This window comes from Vicugna pacos, chromosome 13 (genome assembly GCF_048564905.1).
Source record: "Vicugna pacos chromosome 13, VicPac4, whole genome shotgun sequence".
Lineage (NCBI taxonomy): Eukaryota > Metazoa > Chordata > Mammalia > Artiodactyla > Camelidae > Vicugna > Vicugna pacos.
In genome coordinates, this window is record NC_132999.1 from 30,949,291 (window position 1) to 30,973,986 (window position 24,696).

Below are 24,696 nucleotides of genomic sequence, written 5' to 3' on the forward strand. Positions count from 1 at the left end.
TTTAAATTAAATCAGGTTATTATTCACACTCAGTTAAAGGTGATGAAAAGCAGTGCCAAAAACAGATAAAAATGCAGCATCGAAGGTCTTTCATGAGGCAAAATACATAGACTAGAGACTTGGCTAAATCTTTTGCCATTCACTGGCAGTAAGGAATCTCCTCCTTTTCTTTTATCCACAACTTGATGGAGAAGGAAACACTATTTCTAAACCATCTGTAGTGGCTAAGTTCAGCAGGCTACCTGCTGTTATTTTGTTCTATCCTCCATTTAATTCCTTAGTTCCTTTTATTTTACAATGACAAAAAATTGCAGTGTAGTTTCTTTTGAAAAGCAGTGTTTGAGGGTTTTTTTTTTATGACTGGCAATCAACAGCCATGTAATTGCTTTGTTATGTTTTGCTAAAGAAGTCTGTTAAGTAGCACAACTTTGATACACTAGTAATAAGAGTTTGCAGGTTACAGAGACACCTGTGGTGACCAAAGCGACAGAAGCTGCTTATTAGAAAGAGCCAGTACAGCTGTGTCCTATTAACTCCTTATGACACTTTTTAAAACACAAAATAAAGGCCTTGTTTAAGGCCTTAGAGCTTTTTCTCAGTGCATTGCAGGACCAACTATGAAATATGATAGGATATTTCAATCTACATTATAAAAAATGTGGCATCCCATTATTAAATTACTGTCATGAAAATAAAAAGGAATGATATTAAAGACTAAATAGAAACATCTAGGAATTCAATTTAATAGACATCAGAACAAGAAACAGGGTAGTGGGGAGAAAGAATATAATGATTTCTGGGATTTAAGATATTTGGCATCCTTATTCAAAGTCAAATTCTATTCATATTACAAATTAAAAACTATTTTAAGATATTACATTTCCTCTATAAAGTAATAAATAAAATTATGTAGCTACTTTTGATGTACAGCTCCTCATTACAATTAAGACCTACAGTAAAATACACATTTACAAACACAAGATGAAAATTCACTGGAATGACATATTTCTAAAAGAGAGTAAAGTGGATTTCCTTTTGATATATGAAATTATAAGAGAACTAATTAGGCTGATTTATTGCCCCTAAAAAGAAAAGTTTAGCTTTAGCCACAATGTTCTTATCACCTGTGAGAGATTTCATCTAAATAAAATCATCTGTGTTTCCATCTCTGTGATGTTTCTTGGATTTTGTTGTCACATTTATCTGAAGGTGTTTGTCATGAAAATTGATTGCATCATCATTTGATGCTATTAACGCTAAGTAACAAAATCTAAAGCTTTCACTCTCAATTCGGTAGTAGTCCGCTACACTAATGTTTATTGATCAGTGGGCTATATATCAAATGTTGTTGCTGTCATTTACTATTACAAGAGGTTGAAATGGGACGAATTAATATGTGAAAATATGGATGAGATTTCTAGACATCACAAATAAGATTGTTGCTGTGGGTTTCCTTTTAACTGTAATTTGTTTATGGCAGATGTTAAAGTTTGGAAATAAATTCCTGGTGTATTTCTTGTCTGGTCCCATATCTAGTTATCCTAGTTCAGGCTAATCATGTAAGTTCCAAGAGTCCTGAATCTGTAAGCTCTTTAGTCTGGATGCTTCCTTAGTGGTTTTCTGAGACTATCTTCTAATGTGATAACTGGGGCCACTGATGCCCAAGATGGGAAAGAACTTGCCAAGCAAACTTACTTTTGTTTAAGAAATACTCAGAGTAAGCCTACAGCAACATTAGTGCTCCATAACTTACTCTGAATCTCTCATGTGTGTGTGGAAGATAAGGATGTTGAACCAAGTGAATGCCTTGGTGAAGTTATCAGAATATGAATGTGAATTGCTATTATAAGTCATATTTCCTGATTTTGCTAACAAACTAGAATAAAGAAGGAACAGATTTCTATAGAACGTCACTGTTACACACCCCTGTGATGTGGATGATTTGGATTTCCCTCCTCCAAAATGAATTCTAGTAACTTTCTAAGTTGAATACTTAAGGTAACCAACCTGTATCTGTATAAATTGGATTACAGTAATTTCTAGATTAATCCTAGAAGATTCCAAATATGAACTGAGACATCAAATTAGCAGCAGTGATTATTTGCCTGTTTTCTCCCTCACTAAATCATGATCTTCTGAAAGGACTTAATTCATTTTATTTGTCTTATTAAAGAAGGCACTTTACAAAATTCTAGGAGAAAGAAACTCAATAAGCATTTGGCAAATGAATGTTTACATCTAATTCCACCTAAGAATGTCGCTTATAATTTCAGTATTGTATATCTAAATGGAGATTTCTTTCTTGGAAAAATATATAGTCTTAATTGGCTGCCATGTCTAGTTGGATTTCAAGGCCATCCTTTCTTAAAGCAGTAGACAGAAAACCCTTGTTTGTTTTTAGAGGTGCTAGAGAGCATAATTTCCCAAATATCCAATTAAACAATGATCCTGATAGAAACAATTGGATATACCTGTAAATGAAAAACCTGAAAAACAAATAGATAATAATAAAGAAACCTGCAAGTCACTTCTGGAAGTGGCTAAAATATCTTAAGAAAGGTGTATATTCCTTCATGTTTATTCATTGAGTAAACATTTACTGAATGTTTAATATGAACCAGGAATGGTGCCATGCACTGAAGATGGAAAGTTGAAAAAGACACAATGCTAATGCTCAAAACACTCATAGCCTAGCAGGCAAGACAGACATAAGAGCTAATACATAATATGAAATATGTACAAGTTGCTTTAGGAGTATAGATGAACTTCAAACTGAGTTACTCTACCTGGGGGAGCCAGGGAAGGACTTGAAGATGACACACAAGTGATAAGAGAATTTTACTCTTCTATTCAGAGATTTTTATATTAGCAGCATTCCTAGTTTATTGGGTTACAGATATTGCTATTCTTACAAAAGGATATTGATATTTTACACCTCATAATTAGATATCTGAAATGAAGAATCAGTGACATAATTGTGGAGGAGAGAAAAATAGAAGGAGTTGGCCAGCTAATGTAATCCTATATGATCTGAACCAAAGAGAGGAATAAGGTCAACCAATCAGGGTGGACAGATTCCAATAAATTGTTTTGTTAATGATTCATCCTAGTATTGGTATATGCTTACAGGCAAACAGTGAAGCAGAGATCATCTTTTGGATGTATAACATTTAGAAAACCATCATGGATTTCACTAATACAATACAAATATAGATATTACTTCAGATTATCTAATTCTAGAAAATTTAGACATTGAATTTGACTAGGATACAACTGGGTAATCAGCCAGTTATGAGTGCTAAAGAATGAGTTGCTTATATGTTAAGTTCCTGAGGTGAAAATGTTTCGCACATCAGTGTACATGCTACAAAGTGTTAAATCAGGCGTTGCACACTGTTTCTGAGCAGTTATCGGAGTAGCTGCAAATAGTTCCCTAGGAATTGCTGACAGTGCCTGAGTTAACACAGGTTGCTTGTGACTTACATAGTATTGCATTAAATTTTGCATACACAGTTGATATCAGTGTTCACATATAGAATTCTACTGCCTGTTAGTATTAGCTTTTGAACTTAATGCCTTTGGGTGCAATATTTCAGATCACTGCAGACTTCTGCTGCTTTACTGACAGGTACTTGTTAGCCTTAATATTCAAGTGATAGTTTTCCACATTACTTAATCTTTGGCGAGAGTTAATTGGCTTAAATCTCTTATTATCAGTAGACTGTCTTTGCCTGCACTTTCCATCTCAGTAATTAGCCATATTCACAGTGGCTTACCTTTAATTCCAAACTACTCAGTGGTTCTTGCCTGGCTGAAGCCTTGCTGACCATGTTACTCTAACCCTACACTTTCATTTGATCCAGCAAATATAGCCCAGGTGTGGGGTCTGCATGGGAGACACAAGGAGTGTTAATTTCCAGCTGCTTCCCTAGGAGCAGATATGGATTCTACAGAGGTAGCTTATAAAACAGATGGACATGTTGTGGTCGGGGTACTAAGACCTCCAGAGAGCCTTCATGCTAGATTTCCATATATTTTCCCCAAACTTCTCTATTTCCTTCCAATACTTGTAAAGGAAATGTATTGCCATCCTAAACATCCCAGGTCAAGGTTTAATTAATGCTTTAAAATAAAGGTTCCAAAACACCAGGAGAGTTTGTCATTTTCTCCCTGGTTTGTTTTGTGAAGAGGGAGGAGAGAAGGTGAGGAGGAACCCCTCCTGTTCCATGATTACATCCTACCCACTCATTTTCTCCTTTTCTCCTCTGCTTTTGATTTTTAGTGGCGGTCTTAACAGAATGTCAAGATCAATTTGCAGCATGGTTTAACTCAAGGTTTGCGTTCTGCCAGCAGCAATTGTCCCTGCAAACAATGCCGTGTGTTCTTGTAACTTCAGAAGCTTTTAGAAGGATCATGGCAAGGGCAGCATCTAATGACTTTATTAGTGTAGGGTTTCGAAACGGGCTCAGTAATTGTTCATATCTCTTTGTCAGCAAGTCATAATTACTGCTCAGCATTGTCCAAGGGTGCACTTGTGAATAGTTTCCTAATAGTAGAGAAGAAGGAAAAGAGGGAAAGGATAAAAGGTGATGGCCTCTTACGATTAAGAACAAGCCAGTCTGTATATAGATGATTACAAAACTTTATAATACATTCTTCACTCTTTAAAATAGACAATTATTGTTTTAAAAGTGTTCTTTGATGTAATTTTAAATGACCAGTTTACAAGCTTTTTTTACTCTGATTTGGATACTTCCCACACTACTAACTAATCATAACTGCCTGGTGGTGCATGTGTTGTATCTGTAAACAAATTTTTCCCTCGACATTAATCTAATAAATGCTATTCAAGAAATATGCATTTAACTCAGAAAGAGTTGTCTGTTTGCACAGTCTACTTGAAAACTATTGTTAGAAAAGAACAATACAAGATGATACTGTTGACAAGACAGTCCAAAAGAACAATCTTTAAGTTTTTATCAAATCCTATTTTTCTCATGCATTAGACTTTTCTTGTTATGGTTTATGTTATTGGTTTTCTTCTTGGTCTTTCTTTTGAGCACTCTGTGCTTTGATTATTCTAGGGATCTTGATTTTTAGAGTTCGTAGAATTAAAAGAATCATTGTCTTCTCAAGATATACAAAGTTTGAGCTTGATACCAAGCCTTTGCCTCTTTGTGCTGTGTTGCCAGATCCTTATGTGTTCTGTCACTTCCTGCAGTGTACTCGTGTTTAGTTACATGCATATACTCACTTCTCAAATATGTCCTAGTATTTTAGGATATATAGATTCAAGTAAATATGACTGCCCAGAGGTACTCGATCTAGTGTTTATACAGATTACAAAACATAAGTTATCTAATGAAACAAATTCTATAAGTAAGAGATATTCAAAGTAAAATACTTTTTAAAGTAACATACCCCTTAATGTCTTTTGCTTTTCTTTCCTAAAATTGATAAGCTTTCAAGAGATTTGTTTTCTTAACTACTTTGTCAGTGTTGGTAATTTTTATATTCTTGGTTGTTTCTGAAGAAGTTTTGCTAATCCTGTCACCCGTGGCATTTAAATTGGTAGCATATTTCTCACTTTCATAAATGCTGGTAGTAAAATACTCAAGAGAAATTATAAAAGAAACATGTTAGCTCAATCATATAAAACCACGTATGGAAGCTGGTTTCTCTGACCTTTTTTCAGTATTTGCCTGTTAGTCTACATAGATGCTCAAAGAGGCTTTAGTAACCAAAAATCTTAACAATTAAATATGCTAAATATACCACCAAAAATTGAAAGAGGAAATAACTGTTAGTCTGGAATTGGAGAATGAAGTGAAATCCTATTTTCTTACGTGTTGAGGTAATTCATTAGGGAATGAATTTGGTGTCCTTTTCTTAAGCGTATGTTTGTATCTTTGTGCTTATAGTAATAGAGAAAATAGTTTTATATTATTCACAAATAAAAGGTTAACTATAGGGTTTTTTTTTAAAAAGCCATCTGTTAATTGATCAACTCTTGGCAAACTCAGTCTGTAGCCACAACAACAATTTTTAAAGCCTCCTTAATAGTCACCTTCCACGTATCGGGTCTTTTCCTCTGTATGTAATCAGCACTAAGAAAGTCCTCTTTAACATACTTGTCTACACGTCGCAATTAATGAAAAAAATGAGGTGAGTTTATATGAACAGTAAAGATGCTATGACTGTTATGTCTCAATCTGAGAAATTATGTTTCCCAGTCCCAGTATCAAATGAGGTTTTAGAGGCTCTGAGCAGTTCCCAAGTAAATTACTTAACAACCAGAGCAACAAAAATTTATTATTTGGGTATCATGAAAGCTAAATATTACTTATTCGTTCTTAAAATAAAACCTGTACACACTTAAATATGTCAGTTGCTGTTCTTAAAAGACTGATTTTCAGAACTATTTCCTCACTGTTTATGCAGATAGTCTTATGTCAGTCATAAATTGTAGGGTAAGTAAAAGGTGAGACTCAATCAGTCTGGGATTATGAAGAACAAGGGGATATTAGGCAAGTGATAAAACATTTCTAGATTTTTTTTCTTCTATGAAAATGGTCAGAGGGTCTGATCTGTTTTACCTGAGACTTTTAAACTTTTATCTCTAAAATTCTGTGACTTTCTGATGATTTGAATACAGTAGTTTTCAACAGAAAGATGAGAGGTGAACAAGATTTCATTTTAAAAAAATGTTAGTAAAGTTTGTAGGTAGATTATAGCGTACTTCCCTTACCAGCTTGTGATCTAGTCAGAGTAACCTTAGTGGGGTGTAGCAAAGGAAGCTACAGTCGCTTTCTGCCTCTTTCACCAATAAAAGCATCTTCTTTACCCTTAGAACTGTCCTTCAAGCTCTTGCCGTTTGTGATGGGAGCTTCTGCTGACACAGTATCAATAGCTAAGACCAAGACTATCAACTACACCTTTGTGGGGGAAAAAACCATGTAACAACTGCAGTCGTTAAGCTTCAACTGTGTGCCAGACACTAGATATATGAGCTCATTTAATCCTCACTCTATATACATTATACCTCATTTAACCACATTTTTGCAAGGTAAATGGCAAAGGTCCAATTTCACATATTTTTGGCCTCAGAGAGAGTCTGTAACTTACCCAAGGTCATACAAATGGTTGTACCAGATATAAATCCCAAATCTACTTGTGCTTTTCTGTTACATAATGCTTCTTGTCCCATGACCTTGTCAGGCTGGATTATTTAACAACAAAAATGTATTAAATAACTATGTGCAAGACCCTGTGGGAGATTTATAGTATTCCATTTATACCACATCTTCTTTATCCAGTCATCTGTCAGTGGACATTTAGGTTGCTTCCATGTCTCAGCTGTTGTAAGTAGTGCTGCTTTGAACATTGGGTTGCATGTATCTTTTCGTTTGTTTGTTTTTATTGTTTGGGGATTGGGAGTAATTGGGTTTATTTATTTATTTAATGGAGGTATGGGGGATTGAACCCAGGAACTCATGCATGTTAGGCACGAGCTCTGCCGCTGAGCTCAAACCCATCCTCCACATGTATCTTTTCGAATTAGAGTTCCCTTTGGTTATATGCCTAGGAGTGGGCTTGCTGGATTTTATGCTAACTCTGTTTCTAGTTTTTTAAGGAATCTCCATACTGTTTTCCATAGTACCTGCCCCAAATTACATTCCCACTAACAGTGTAAGAGGGTTCCCTTTTCTCCACACCCTCTCCAGCAGTTGTTTGTGGACTTTTTAATGATGGCCATTCTGACCCGTGTGAGGTGATACCTCACTGTAGTTTTGTTTTGCATTTCCCTGATAATTTGCAATATTGAGCAAAAAGATAGTGTGTAGCTGGAAAGGTTTTTACTACAGTGCTTCTTCCATAGAGAGCTTCTGCAACTTTCTCCCTTTTGGTTCTAGTTTTGGCCTTGGAATTACTTGGAATAAGCCTAACTTCCCTTTTGCATTACAGTCCTTTATCAGTTTAACCACACCCATCTTGTCTTCCCAAATTTTCTTGCCTTTCTTACAATTGTATTTATTTCTTCCATTGTTCCTGATATGAGAGGGTGTCTAGACCTAGGCCATTTTGAAGGGGCTCAGAGTCCGGCATAATGCTCCAGGGGAAGGTTGGTGCTATGTTCAATTCTACTCTGTAATTTTTTTATTGGCTCCTGTTAAACTGAGGGAGTCAACTAAAATCTTCTAGGAGTTTTTCTGGCATGGGATGGCCCAGAATGGACTGGGTCTGAGTTGTCATTAAACCAGATCTCTGCCATTCTCTTCTAATGCGATTGATTGACAAGATCTTTTGAAGTTTGGGTTCTTTCTATTAACTCTCTCAAATTTTATTACTCATAAATGATACCTTAACTCCTTATCATCTCTACTCCTATTATCATTCATGATAATTCTCTCAGTTCCCAGACATTTCCAACTCCAGAAAAATTTTTTTCTTCTCTTTATTTACCACACTTAGGTATGGTCATTAGTAGGAGCTATATCACCTTATATGTTTTGATTTCAAACATTAGCTCTGACCAGCACTCCTATTCCACTTACTTACTCAAGTATCACTAGTGCTAAAGTTTTTTTAAAAAGTTCATCATGCCCTTCAATCTGTTGACCCCAGCATTTCACTCCATCCACCCTTTCCTGTGTCCAATCTTCATTTCCTTCCTGTCCTATTTAAATTTCAAAGTCCATCATCATCACTTTCTTGTAATTCTTTAAACTCCTTCATCTTTGTCCTCCTCCATTGCACTCACTTTGTTGAACCCAACTATTCACCTTCTCTGTGCCTGTGCCTTGCAGTTGAACACTGCTGGAGACAATCACATCAACTGATTTTTTTGTTTTTAATAAACACAAGCTTTAAATGAGTACATAATAATGCTGAGCAAGCCTACTGTGATTATCCAGTTAGTTCTCTTTCCCTGGGTAAGACGTCTGTTTCATACTGTTCCTCATTCAGTAAACATCTATTGTCCCTCTCTGGTTTCCTTCCCAGCTGCCCTGTTTCTGTTTTCCATTTTGAGAAAACACAAGTCATCTGATAGAAATAGCCCTGATTTTCTGTTCTTTGATTCTCAATTTCAATTTTGAAAAGTTCTGATCAACCTTTCTAGGGAAGTCTTCTCCAACATCATTCTCTGTCATAGTACTCTTCTAAGAACTTTTCATAATAGACCATTACATTTTCTTATTTGAAAATTTTTTTCTAATTCTTCCACTAGAATTTAACCTTCATAAGGTTAAAAATTGTATCAGTCTTTTTCACCTTTGTTTCTTACTAGTACTCATTAATTTTGGTGGATGTTATAAGAATACAAGACAGCCTAATGGTTAAGAGTATTGAATGAGTTTTGGGTTTAGTCAGACTAGCAGTGGAATTCTAGCTATGTCACTAGGCCACGTAGAGACCTCGGACAAGTTGCTTAAACCCTCTACGTTACAGTTTCTGTATTGGAAAATTGAGATAAAAACCACATTCCTCAGAGTTGTTATCAGCATTGAATAATTGATTTCTTAAAAGTCTGGCATAGAGTTAGAACTCAGTACATTTATCTGTATGTATGTATTTAATTTCTTTATCTCAAATATTTATGAAAATGTTGACAAGACAAAGCTAAGTGACTTTTTAAATTTGAGACCGCTCTCAGTTTGGTAGCATTCTACAGGGTCAATTTCCTGGGGACAAATGAATTTATCTAACTTAGACTAAATTTCTGAATCTTATGCCAAAAGGTACTTTGAGACACCTTGTCATATGCCTTGCTGAAGTCCTGATAGTTGAAACTTTTGAAAGGCTCATGAGTTCTCAGCCGAGAAAGCTCATGATGAGTTGTCCTTGGTGCTTCTTAATAACCCATTCTACCTCCTGGTCATTGCTACTATATTTTTTCTAAGAGTTCATAAACCATTTGTCTAAATGACTTTTCTGAATTTTCTGGGAAACAGATCTAGTTTACCGGTCTGTACTTAACTGAAAATCAAAGTCTTGTCTTTAAGGATGCAGATCCCTCAGATGACAGTCATTTCTATCATGACTCATTTTTGCTTTTTATTGTCTCATTTATTCTACTATCTATTCATTTATTTATCCAATGAAGTATCCACTAAGCATTTACTGTACCAGTACTGGCTTGAATTAGGAAAACATTCTTGCTCCCCTTATTTTCTCTCCTATATTTGTCTATTTTTTTCCATTTAGCAGCTATAATTTGCCTACTAAACAATGGGTATAATACCTATACAACATAAAAGAGGAAATAAAATCAGATGATAAATGCTGAATAGAGTATGGAGAAAAGGGAACCCTCCTACACTGTTGGTGGGAATGTAGTTTGGGGCAGCCATTGTGGAAAACAGTATGGAGATTCCTTAAAAAACTATAACTAGACTTACCATATGATTCAGCGATTTCATTCCTAGACATATACCTGGAGGGAACTCTAGTTTGAAAAGATACACACACCCCAGTGTTCATAGCAGAATTATATGCAATAGTCAGGATGTGAAAACAAGCTAAATGTCATCAACAAGATGACTGGATAAAGAAGTTGTGGTGTGTGTACACACACACACACACACACACACACACACACACACACACAGAGGAATACTACTCAGCCACTAAAAAGAATAAAATAATGCCATTTGCAGCAATGTAGATGGACCTGGAGATCATCATACTAAGTGAAGTAAGCCAAAAAGAAAAAAAAAAATACCATATGATATCACTTATATGTGGAATCTTTAAATGAAAAAAAAAGACATAAATGAACTTATTTACAGAACAGAGATAGACATAGAAAACAAACTTACAGTTACTGGGGGAAAGAGGGTGGAAAGCAATAAATTGGGAATTTGAGATTTGTAAATACTAACTACTATATATAAAATAGATTAATGAGGTCCTACTATATAGCTCAGGGACCTATATATTCAATACCTTGTAATGGACTATATTGTACACATATATGTATAAAATGAATCACTATTCTATACATAAGAAATTAACACAACATTGTAAATTGACTATACTTCAGTTAAAAAAATCAGATGAAAACCAATTAAAAGTGTCAAATAGTGTCAAATAATGAGTATTTGAAAATACTTGGGTTGACTTAAATTTTGTACATAAACACTGAATTCACCTCTGTAATTACAGCAGCTAAAGGAGAACAAGGAAGTGTGACAGGCATATCCTCTAATGTATTTTTGTTGAGTTTCTATTATGTGTCAGGTTCTGTGCCTTAGAGTTTACAGTTTACCATCTAAAATTCTCCTTCTTTATTAAAAGGAAACCTAATAGTTCATCTCAAAATTTCCTGGCACCGAATTCAAGGGAGAATTTTATTGCATGACTTTTGTATTTGAGAATCACTAAGAAATATAATGAAGAATTATTTTATACTGTTGTTTTGCATGAGATAGATTATTTTAAATAGATTTTTTTGTATCAATCCTATGTAAATCAGAGGACTTCCTTTTTTCAGTAATGGTAGTTCTTCAGGTGGTATGTCCTTAAATATTCCTTTTTCATGAACTAACTCAAAACGGGTGTAGAGCTTAGAGGAAAAGCCTACATAGGAAACGTGTTCATTCAGCTTTTTCTGTCAAACATCAGCTGTCTCAAATGAGCCTTTGTCAAGCTCTAGGTTGTAATCGATTCTTGTTTGAAAGCTTTGATGAATGATTGAAGGGCTAATATGTGCTGTTGGTCACATATCTTTTAAAACTTTCCTCCTGCATATAAGGTTTCTACTAATGTTCTCCCAGTTTTTTTTATCCATTAGAATAATAGTTCTTTTCAGATATATAATGAAATTGTGTATAAATATCAAGGTTTCAAGAGAAACCAACCAACTCTGAAAAATTTTAGTATAATAATGCTGAACAATTTTTATATAATAATAAAATCACAAAGTCTCCAATTTTGCAGCTGGAAAAAATCAGAGAACATAACTTGAAACATATATGTATATGTTTACTAGAGTAGGGCATGTTCTTATGATGATTCTGTGGAAGTTATACAGCAATATAATACAGTGGCAAGCATGCTATTAAGTATAAATTATTGTTTAGTGATATGAGTCTGAGATTTGCTGTTATACCTATATTAGGAAACATTTTGCCATATCCATAATTTTAGGGGACGAGGAAGGAAAAAACAATTTTGACTCTGAAGCACATAAAAGAGAGGGGGAAAAGTAGGTATCATTACTTTGACTTTATATAAGAAAACTAAGGCTCAGAAAGATTGTTATCCAATGAAACAACTAGTAAGTGACAAAATCAGGTTTATTTGACTCCAAAGTCTTTGTTCTTCCAACAGTATTACGCTGTGTGCAATCATTCCTTCTTTCTCTAATACATTAATATTTAGATATTTTATACCTCTTCTAAGTCACTCAGTAGGTGGCAACAGGATGAAATTATGAACAAACTGCAGTATGCTAAAAGTCAGGAGGGAAGCTTAGAGTCATGAACTTGTGGACCAATAACTGCGATTTTGAAGGACTAAATGACCTATTGAGGTGGAAGCATAGTGAAAGAGGCCTTGGAGACCATGATAATTCATACCAACTGTCTTAATTAAACTGATTTCAGCAAAATAGTTGGAAGAGGAAAAGGAAGGTTGTATGGTCAACATTGTCATGGTGGAGATAAAGGTTACTGAAGCATGAACTGGCCCATTCATACAACAAATATACTGTTTGGCAGTAGGTGCTAGGAATGCACAGGTGAGTAAGATGATTCTCCTAATAGGTGTCCAGGAGCACCATCTTGAGTTCTCCCTGACTTCTAAGCTCCCATTCCCTTCTCTTATTTTGTTTTCCTCTGTGAGAAACAGAGAACCAATTAACTATCTATTTAATCTGAACCATTAAATCTAGGCCCCCAGTTATGTATCAGATAATTTTTCTTGTTTAGAGGTATTGATTTATCAAACGCAAAATATTCTTGGTGGGAAAGAAACCATGTCTTATCTTGTCATGTATTTAGTAGGCCCTTGTAAATATCAGCCAGTTGGTAAAAAGGAGAATGAAGAAGAAATATTATCTGGCATTTAACATGAATTTGCTCTCTTATACAGACTCTAGAAAATGAATCTTTACATTGCTAGAGAAGGAATTTCTGCATTTGATAAAAGATCGGGTTAAATGTTCTCTATTATTTCTCCCAACTAAGATTTATATAGGGTACTTAAAATAAATACTTATATTCTTATTAGTGGTGAGAAACAGCCAGCCAATTAGCTATGTATGATTATTGTTCCTCCAAAAAATTAGTATAAATTAGTGCCTATATGTTATTGCAGCCCTGTCATTAAACTGTCAGTGCCTCAAAGCCTTTCCACTTGAATAATTTATAGACAGCAACAAGGAGATATTTGGTTTTTCTAAACTCTGACTACTAATCTGTTGAGACAATTTAACAGTTTACTGTTCTGGGTAGTCTTAAACCATGGACAGATGAGACATGATGTTTAGATTAAATCTTCCCCAAATCTCATCCTGTGTTTCCTTAAATTCACCTTTAGTTTAGCTGTATTCTCTAACATGCATACAATATTTGCATTTGTATGAAGAGACATTATACTGTCCTTTTAGAAAACAATTTGAAAATACGTATGAGTAGTCATTAAATGATTCTACACCTTTTTACTTGCACTTCACAGACAGATTTTTTTACCTTGAGGAAATACTTTCAAGAATATATGCAAGTATTATTTATAATGATGAAGAATTAGAAAAATCTAGCTGATGAATAGTTATGAATATGGTGACTTAATCTACTTGGAATATCATTCAACCATTTAACATGCTGGTTCATTACTATTGTGTAGAAGGCTAAAAAAACTATCCAACTAGACAATGATTACCACAAAAAAGAAAACGTACATTTGAGCAAAAGACCAGTAAGAAATAGACAAATGTGATTAACATTGTTAAAAATTTGAGATTGCATACAATTTTTCTTTATTTTTGTAAAAGAGTTACTATCTTACTTTCAAAATAATTTTTCATTTAATGATTGGGTAATACATTCACATTAATCAAAACTCAAAAGGCATAGAAAGGTATGTAATGAAAAGTCTCCTACTTATCCTTGTATCTAAGTCACCCTTCCCAGAGGCAATGTTATAAGTTTCTTATTTATCCAGCCAGAGATTATTTTATGTGTAAACAAGCTAATATATAACTATTTTCCCCCATTTTTACACAAATCGTAAACACTGTTTAGTACCCTGTTTTTCCCAGTAACATATCTTAAAGATACTTCGTATCAGTTCATAAAGAACTCTTTCTATCTTGTGGCTACATATTCCTTTGAATTCCATGAGATACTGTAATTTAACCAAATCCTATTGGTAGACATGAGGTTTATGTCCAATATTCTGCTGTTACAAGCTTACAGTAAATAACTATGCACCTGCACTATTACATCTGAAAATATATCTATAGACTTAATTCCTAGTTGTAGGAGTGCTGGCTTAAGAGTTTGTGTGCATATTTAATTTTAACAGACACTAGCATATTGCCCACAAGGGAGTTGGTAGCAATTTCAGTCCTACTAATAGTGTACAGTGGTGCCTGTTTCCCTATAACCTTGTCAGTGCAATGTATTACCAAAATTTTTTTTCTTTACTAACCTGACAGATGAAAAATGGTTTCTTGGTGTAGCTTTAATTAGGAGTTAACTCATATGAGTTACTTTGAGTATCTATTCACGTGTTTATGAGCCATTACTGTTTCCCTTTCTAGGAGCTGTCTTTACGTATTGTTTATTGATCTTTTCCTTATTGTTTTGTAAGAGTTCTTTATATATTAGGGACATTAGCTTTTTTCCTGTGGTTTTAAATTTAGAATCTTCCTCCCATTCATCATTTATATTTTGGCCTAGTTATGATGTTATTTTTACCATAAAAATAGTCAAAATTATTATTTTGTCTTTTATGCTTCACTCTGCTTCGACTATGCTAACTTTCTTGTCCCCTTCAAATATGCTAGATACTCTCCAGCTTTATGGTCTTTATATTTGCTGTTCTCTCTGCCTGTTATTCTCTTGCTGGAAATATGTTCCACTTCCTCCTTCACCTCTGTTGAGACTTTGAGCAAATACCAATTTTTCAATGAGAGTTTTCCTAACTACTTCATTTTATATTGCAACCTCCCGTCTCCTGCTCTGTTTTTCCTCCATCACCTGGAGCTCAAACTTTAGTTTTGTCTCACATCATATTGCAGTTCACCTATACAAATGAAGCAAGTAGGAAAAAGCGTCTTCAGGGTGGTCCATCACCTCAGGAGACTAGACGCTTGGTGCAGTGAAGCTGCCATTGCCTAAAACATTTTAGGGACAACTTTCAGAATTGCCTTCCAAGGGAGCTTAAAGCCTTTCAAGGAAAGCAGTCCTGTGTCCTGAAAGCAGTGTTTCTCAAAGTGTGTTCCACTAAACATTTGCATCAGCATTACCTGGGGTAGGGTTGGGAGTTTATTAAAAACTCAGTTTCCTAGGCCTTACTCCAGATCTATTGAATCATAATCTCTGGGGGATAGGGCTGAGGAGCTTGCCTTTTGAGTAAACTCCATAGGTGATTCCTAGGCCATTAAAGCTTGAAAATCACTGCCTTTATAGTCAGTGTTTCCTAGCTTAGTACCTTGTTTGCCTAACTTACTTTGAACCAAAGACTTAGGACTGTTTCCAAAAATCAAAGCCACCTTCAAAGGATAAAGGTACCTATGCCAGTGGTGCTGAAGATAATTCCCAGTGGAAACTCCAGAAGTGAGCTGAACAGTGGATAGGCATGCAAACTCGTAGAAATAAGGATGTTTAAGGAGACAAGTCTTTGACTGGCCTAGTTTTGGTGTGCTTGACAGTGCTAGCAAATTTGATAAGTCTCGCTTCACTCACTAAAGGACTTAAAGGAAAAAGAGGAAGAAAGGAGAATTGTGTTTTGCCTACACAGATAGCTGATTTCTATGGTCCTCTCTCTATTTTGTGTTCTGGTTTTTCTACTGATGTACGTAAATGTTTTTGAACAAACCCTGAAAGCATGAATGAATATGTGTAAGTAATGAAGTTTATTGCTATAGCAAAAACTGCAAGTTTGGTCTGCTTTAAAGAGAAAAGCCTCCTTAAATCCTTTCAAAAGAAGTAGTAATATGTAGTTAACAGCTACAGCTAAGGGAGTGTATGTAGACTTGTCTCAAACTGTTGGGTAATATTGGAGAAGTCTGTGGTATTGTTGAACGTGAATTTCTTCTGCCCAGTAAACTTTCATTTTGGAGAGATGGTTCACACATTATGAGAAAGACATTTAATGTGTTTAAATGTAAATATTCAAATGTGTGCTCAAGGATAAGCAGCCAGAAAATGTGATACTGATTCTTAATTTTAAATTACGTAACATTACTAAACATAAATGTATTAAAAAGAAAATAGTGATTAGTTTCACATGCCTTTTAAATGTGTAAAGTTTTGTAATATTGTGCAACTGCAGCATTTATAATTATATATTTAGATTTACCTATTTTCCAATATCAGTACCTGCCTTTTCATTCTCTGAATGAAAATAAAACCAGTGGTTGGTTTTGCTTAGTCAACAATTTTTTGATGCTTTCTTTTACTATGCAAAAAGCTTTTTCGTATTAGCCCATAGGTATGTTATCATTTTAATCCTGAAAATAATTATGATAAATGTGTTAAATATCCTTATGCATTTAATGGTGATAAAATAGCCACCAATTTAAGGGCCTACCATATTCTAAGCACAATTCTGAGAGCTTTCTGTATCTTGCAAGAATATAAATGCTTTAAAGATGTATTATTTCCGCTTTATGTATTTAAGCTCCTTTAAACTTATGGAAGTCACACTGAAATGTAATAATCAGAATGCCTCATGCCAGGCAGTATTTAGCAATTTTTGTAACCTCCATTTTTTTTTTAATCAAATATGCCTCTTTACATTACTTGGTATACAGTAGGTAGGCAGTAAGTGTTTGTGGAATTTCATCACCCTCCCTAAATTGCTGTTTCTTTTAGTATATATTTTATATTGGAGTACAATTTAGTAGAAGTCAGTGACTTATGTAGTTACCAATTTGATTGAAAGAAACTAAACTATATCCTGTTTTGAATTAAAGTGAGATTACTTTTTCTCATATCTGATTTATTAGTAATCCTCATTTCCATTAACAAGATAGAAAGTCTATGCTTCAGAGACTGAAAATTTTACTAATGATTAGTATATGCTAGCCATCAGATGTTCTGTTTTATTTTTCTCCCCAAACTTTAGATTGAAACCACTTTATCTTATCTTTCCAATTTAAGGTTTCTAATACCAAGAACTGGTGAATATAAGCTACTAATTATATTCTGTTTCTTCGCCAAGGCCATAGTTTGAGGCTTCCCACTCCCTAACACCACCACTACCTACCCACCAACCCCCCAGGGACCAGTGAATTGCTTTATTATACCTGATCTATGCATTCATTTTCTCAATTCTTCCTTCTTCTCCCCCTCCTTCCCTCATTTTAATCCCTTAGTGAGGGTGTTTGTTCTTTATCTTTTCAAATTTGTCACTTTAGCTTTTAACTTTGTAGCTTGTTATTCCCTATCCTCAAATAGCTCTATCATGAGTAAGTAGGTCGTTTGATTTATTAAAATCTTTTATAATTAAAAAACAAAGCCATTTCTCTTTGCCACAGAACAGTTCCCATTGCTTCTCCCTTTGGTTTTAAGATTGCAGGAATTCAGCTGCTGTGGAAATCATTTTTCCCTTCATGACACCTGACGCTGACAAACACCATATGCAGTCAGGCTGACAAGTTTGATGCTGCCACTGGATACACTGGCACACTTTTCTCTCTTCAAAAGGAAAACAGTACCACAACTATGAGAACCACATTTTTTTCTCTTAAAACAACTTGTTTTTCCCATGTCTGATTTTGCTCTAATGTTTTAAACTGGATTTTTGCTGCTGTAGTGTGCTGTGAATGGTAACTTTGTGCTGTGAGTGATCTTGAGAGGAAGAAGCAGAGCCGCCCAGCCATGAGACAGATTTGATATTTGTGATGTGAAGTTCCTGTAAATTGTAATGAAACAAACTGACAGGTAGAAATTTTTTAATTTGGGGCTGCCTACTGGCTCTGTAGGCTCTTGATTGCAATTTGAAAATCTCAAAGTAAACATGATTCAGATCTTAGGAAGATTAATCAGATTAATTAAAATTTTAACAAAGTCTCTCTTTGATTAGAACAAACTGTTAGTTAAGGCCACTAGAAAGCACCAACTGGCTGTGTGATCCCTTTATATTTCTCAACTGCTTCCAAAATATTAGAATGATTTGCCAATACCTGGTAGAAAACTGATCACCTTATTTTTTATAGTTAGTTGAATGACTTAGGTTAATGTGACTTTGAAGGTTGTACCTCCCTTGAATATGTTTTATATAATTTTGAAATTTGTATTATATATTAATTTAAACCCAACAAGATACCTACATTATCATAATTGTTTTCCCTCCTAGCTCATTTTCACAAAAAGAATTTGGAACGTGTACAATTTCCAGACAAAATCGTCTTGAATTGAACTCTTAAAAGCGCTAAGCCAAGCCTGCCTGCCTGCCTCCTTCCCTTCTTTTCTTCCTTCCTTCTTGGCTTCTTTCCTTCCTTCCTTTTGGGAGTCTCCTGTTTAGCTAGTATTTAATGTCGCTTGTGAGGCTAGTGCCGTGACGGGCATCTGCTGTGTGATACCCACTTAATCCATTGGTGTGAAAGCAACAAGGACTTATTTCTCCCTTTTGTAGGAAATGGCATTCCAACTGTTTTTTGACATCTTTAATTTCAGAGGTTGCCAATGATCAGATCAGGGTCAAGACTGACTTCAAATATTTTAGTAAGAAGCAGAAAGAAAAATGAGATCCCAACTTTTTAGTCTCCTGATCTACTCACCTCCATTGATGAATTGAAGCGATGTGGGTGTGAAATTTGGTATGGAGGCTTAGGCTACTTGACCACCTTTCATCCCATAATACTTGTGGAATGTGAAGATCTGAATTTTCATGGAAGCACTGATATTTCATGGTCAACAATGGGTTTTTTAAGGCCTTGTCATTTCAAATTGCCATAGAGTCTGGTTTTTGTGGCTCTGAATGTGTATATGAACCTGCCTCCCAGTGAACTTACTGCAATGGTGCTAACTTGTCTTGACATTCTTGCCAACAGTTCTAGTGGCCCTACTTTCTGTAGTCACAGCACAGGTTTTGTGGAGGATTCAGCCTAAATTTCTGGGGTGAATTTCTATAGACAAGAAATATATTGGCTTTAAAAATTAAGAGGTTTGATTCTGTTTTGAATTTGGATATCAAATGAATCTGAGCACATGACATTTTAATGCCATTTGTCTTTTCAAATAGATTTACCTTCTAATGCATGTGACGACAGGACTTTGCTCATCAGCTAGAACATACATTTCAGAGGAGTTGTTACCTAAAATATTATCATAAGGCATAAGAAAACACACGATTTAAGTTGCCTTTCATGAACATAATTAAGAATTAATAAACCAGTACCAGTGGCTAGTCCCTAGAATTTCCACTGTTTTGCCTTTTGTGACCTGTGTTATTAAAAGTCCATTATTTTTACAGACTTTATTAAATTGGATCTTATTAAAGCATTCTATATTTGCATTTGGTCTTTCATAATTCATTATTATTATGACATTTACTTTTTACCATCGGATCTGAAAACATATCATAAGCTACCCTTTTCTCTTGAAAGAAATGCTAATTTCAAACAGTCCTCTAATAGAAGAGAAAAGCTTTATCAGTTTTTTCATTTATTCCAGATCGTGTTAAGAATACTAATGCTAGACTTCAATATGCTAATATCGCTGAGCTTTTTTTGGTCAAAAGCTTAGAATTATTATTTTTATCCCATACTAAGTGTGAAACTAGAAGACCTGCTATTACTAGAGAAAGCACAATTCTAAAGTACAGTTCTTGATTCAAAGGACTTGTGAAAATGTTGCTATATCCTGTTTAGAATAGGATGGTGCTATTCAATTTTAACTTTTACCACACAGTATTTGTCCTCTTTAGGAAAGTCTTTCCTCTTAAAATTTTGTTTGTTTTTCTCATAGTTCAGGATAATATAACTTGCAATGTTTAAGACTAAGAATCCTATGCTAACAGCCCCAGTCAACATTTAGGATGTGCTGCCTGCTTTTCTATTGTATCATATCTGTATCATTTATGATATAGTTGAAAACTTACTGTAGTAAGATTTTGTATATTGATATCAGACAGTCTAATTAATATATCTAATAAAACACTTAATGAGTCTTTTCTTGGGGTACTGGTAAATTTATTAAACTCTGAAATGAACTTACTTTGGATTTTGTCTCATTTTAGATTTCTAACAATGTGCAATAGACACTTTGGCAGTGTTGTTGCACAAACCATTCGGACTCAAAAAACAGATCAGTTTCCACTTTTTCTGATTATTATGGGAAAGCGATCATCTAATGAAGTGTTAAATGTGATACAAGGTAAAGTACATGTCACAAGGGGAGGAGAGTGTCTTCTTGTGTATATGATAACCTTATAATATTTACCATCATAGCTGAAAGTAATTCTCTGTATTGGTGAATATCTTTACATTTTAGAGTATAGAAGATCCTGAAGAAGTATACCTTCAAAAAGTATAGGTGCTATGAAAAATGAAATATGCTTCATGGAAATCCAACAGAAACATCTTACTAAAATTGCACAGCCCTAGGGACATAGGATAATCATGTTAAATGTTCGGAATTGCTGAATTTTCTAAATTAGGAATTGTCATAATCAGTTGTCAGATATGATTTCTTGCTGTAATATTGATTGTTTTAAGGAAATGCTTAACTTTAGTTATCTAGAAGAACCAGTGACAGGATATTGTGAATTGAATTGTTCACAGTGGCAGTTGTTTCCTCTCATCTGTGTGAATCCACATCTAGGATGTAACCCTGAGGCGTGAAGCTATAGGATGCCTGTGAATTTAGTTACAGTGCACGTTCTTTACCAAAAAAAAAAAAAAATGCTTTTTTTTTTTTACTGTTACTAATGTACCCTAAAGATTAGTATAAAATATTACCTTGTTCATGACAAAGCTTAAATCAAAAACAGTTTATCTTCTCTACACTACAGAGAAAAGGATGTTTCCAGTGCTCCAAGCTAAAGTTTGTGTCTCAGATACTTAATTTCTGCCCCTGTTTAATACGATAGTTCTATAGCAAATAATGTAATGGAGGGAGGGATGTAAATTCTACTGCCTTTAAAACTCAAATAAAACAAAACCTCTGATATTTCATGTTTTCTTTATAACTTGAGTATTCCATTTTATAAAGAAGACCTACTAGGGGAACAAATTACGTAGGGTATATGAATAATGATGATAATAATCCTGTTTTCCTGTCATAGGCAATATTACAATAGCTAGTGGTTCTCAAAATGTGGTTCCTGGACCCTGGAGGTCCCCTAGACCCTTTCAGGGGATCTACGAGGTCAAAATTATTTTCATAATAATAATAGACTTTTTTTGGCCTTTTTTACTGTATTGACATTTGCACTGATAGCACAAAATCAGTGCCGTGTAAAACTACTGGCACCTTAACACAAGTCAAGGCCATGACACGAAACTGTACTAGTAGTCATATTTTTCACCTCCATGTATATGCATTTTTTTTAATTATTTTTATTAAATTTTAACCTTTTTTATAGTTTGACCTAATGGACAGACATTTTCTCCAGAATGAACAAAGCGAGTCTTGTCACTTCAAGAAAAAAGACTGACAGCATTTGTTGCCAGTGATAAAATTGGAGCTTTTAAGCAAAAATTATATCCTCCATCATTTAAGATTGACAGCTTAAATACTTTTCTGGTGACATCAGTGGTGATGTTAACAAATTTTAATTTTTTAATATCATAAAATTAGGTTTATCAACATTCAAAAGAAATGCATAACTCACTGAACCACTATTTTCCAAATGACCAATGCATGATGTTGTAAAATCATGCTTGGGTAGAAGATCCATTCAAAGGGCAAGACAGACCAATGGATTTTATATAACAAACTATAATAAGTTCATTAAAATGACTTAAGATTCCTCAGATTCCACTTGTCAGTTTGGGTATATTAAAGAATATCTACAGTTATCTACTAAAATACTCTTTTTTTTTTCCAACTATATATCTGTGTAAGGCCAGATTTGCTTCATAAACTTCAACCAAGACAACACATTGTAACTGGTTTAATGTAGATACAGATATGAGAACCCAAAATCCAATTGTGTTCTATTAAGCTAAACATTAAAGAAATTTATAAAACTGTTAAAATAACGCCATTCTTCTCACTAAACTTTTTCTTTTGGAACATAGAGTCATTTTTCATAAAAATGTGATATTTATTTGAACAAATTATGGGTCTGTTATTCTTTTTCAAATGAATTGATAAATATTTTAGTTTTAATTTCTAAAAAATAACTGTTGATAACTGTAACCCACATAAACAAACATTCTTTGGGGAATCTCAATAGTTTTTAAGAGTAGAAAGGAGTTCTGGGGCCAAAAAGTTTGAAAACCACTACAATAGGCTATAAAAAATAAATTTTCCTTGAACTGCATTAGCTGGTACTTTTCTCTGTCTTGGATCATTAAGGGCTTAGGTCTATAAAGTACTTACAAGCCCAATTTGGCAGTGAGTCCTTAGGGCTGAAGTACACTTAATAAGCAGTGGCTTTAAGCCTGGAAATTAATGGCCAGTATGTAGTCACCTGTACAATTATAGTATTTTCCCATTGATGATTCTGGTACCCTCCATAAACTACTCATGCCCCATACTCTGAGTCTTAGTTACCACAGTTTACAAATAAGAAATGGAAACCCAAAGATTTTCCCAGTAATGAAATCTACATTGAAGGTACTTTTAAACTTCTTGCCATTTGTTGTATCTCTTAAATAACTACCCGTGATTGTGTGTGTATGCCTGTGTTCCAGGCACTTTATATTGTCTCTAATCCTTCTAAGAACCCTACAGAGGTAATCTATCTTCATTTTGCAGATAAGGAAATTGATCTTCAGAGAACTACAGTCCCTCCCTCTTCCCTTATTCATTAATTTACTAAGTGAATATTTATTAAGCCCTTGTCATTTATTGGGCAATTTCTAGGTACTAGACCATATAGTTATAAGTAGCAGAACTAGGGTTAGAACTCTTGCTACAAAGCCAGTTCTGCTTTCCCAGTGACATGATAACCACCCCAAGATGTTATTTGTTCTCTAGCTCATTTATTGAGTGATGTGATCAAATTACATCATTTCTTTGGCTAAAGACCACAGATGCTCCCTAACCCCATGTTGCCAGTGGTCATAAGGAAAATTGGGAAAGGACCATTGAAAGATCATGTTAGTCAGGCCCTACTCTGGAATAACACAGACAAGAATGGTTACTATTTGTTGTCTCATTGATGGCCACTACATTAATGAGACAAAACACCTTCTCAGGCCCTGGAGAAAGATAGGCTCTTTTGCCTGTAGGTTTGAAAGAAGAGGGGAAAATGCTGTATCTTTGTGTCTTCATAAATTTCTATCTTATAGATGAATCCAAAGTCAATAACAGGACTTACTGCATGCGGGAAATGGCATGTATATGCTAAATGTTTGTTGTGGACTTGGACAGGGAATAAAATAGTGTTAAGGAAAATCAAACATTTTAAATGTCTTTTCCATACAGATTATAGTGTAGTCATTTGAAAGCAGCTGAAAGGGAAATATATCAGTTGAGAAAAAAAGAATTCTTTTTTCAGAAATTGAATTACTATTTCTTTCACCAAATAATTTTTAGTGATCAGAGATAATTCTAAGTAAACAGTATATTGAGGTAGCAAAGAGGACAGGATTTTGAGTCAGATTCATGTGGTTTCAAATTCTGGACCCATCACTTAACCAACTTGATCTTGGTTAGTCAGGTTACTTGAGCTCTGTAAGGCTCATTTTCCTTCTTTTTAAAATAAAAATCATAATGACACCTTCATAGAATTGTTATACAGATTAAATGAGATAATATATAAAGTAGTCTAATCACTGGCATGTAAACAAATGGTAGTTATTGCTAGTGTTATTAAGTAGATATGTTTGACCCTCATGACCTGGATATTCTTCTGACAGTGCTAAAAATCCTTATCAAGAGATTGTTCACTCAATCTAAGTATTCTAAAATTTTAACCACCAGTATACTGCTTCACTCTTACTGAAAATATGGAGCTTTTCAATGAAAACATGAAAGTATTTATTAGCATGCTAGTCTGTAATTTTCTTAGACTGTATTTATTCCTTACTGATAAATTCTAGAATGATTACATTTTATAATAACCTTAATGTGAAGTTTGGCAATCTCCATGTTTTGCTAGGTAACACAACAGTGGATGAGTTAATGATGAGACTCATGGCTGCAGTGGAGATCTTCACAGCCCAACAACAGGAAGATATAAAGGATGAGGTAAGGTGAAAGGTTAAGTAGACCTTTAATAGGATTTGATGAGATAATTTGTCAAATGGTTATGCTTGCCTATGTCATGATTGATAAATTCGGATGATGAAGATGCGTTTCCACATGAACCAAGAACTTTTATGCTACTGAATTTACCCTTCATTTC

The 24,696-nt window shown here is 34.4% G+C and overlaps 1 protein-coding gene across 3 annotated transcripts in view; it reads left to right on the forward strand.

Moving 5' to 3' along the window:
* The window catches only part of FAF1 (Fas associated factor 1), a 378,065-nt gene that overhangs the window by 266,979 nt on the left and 86,390 nt on the right, over positions 1-24,696 (forward strand). For all 3 annotated transcript variants that reach the window (XM_031684245.2, XM_006200466.4, XM_072974476.1), the window contains 2 exons: positions 20,416-20,552; positions 24,451-24,539. In XM_031684245.2, the coding sequence (XP_031540105.1) occupies positions 20,416-20,552; positions 24,451-24,539 (226 nt within the window). The remainder of the gene's footprint in view (positions 1-20,415; positions 20,553-24,450; positions 24,540-24,696) is intronic.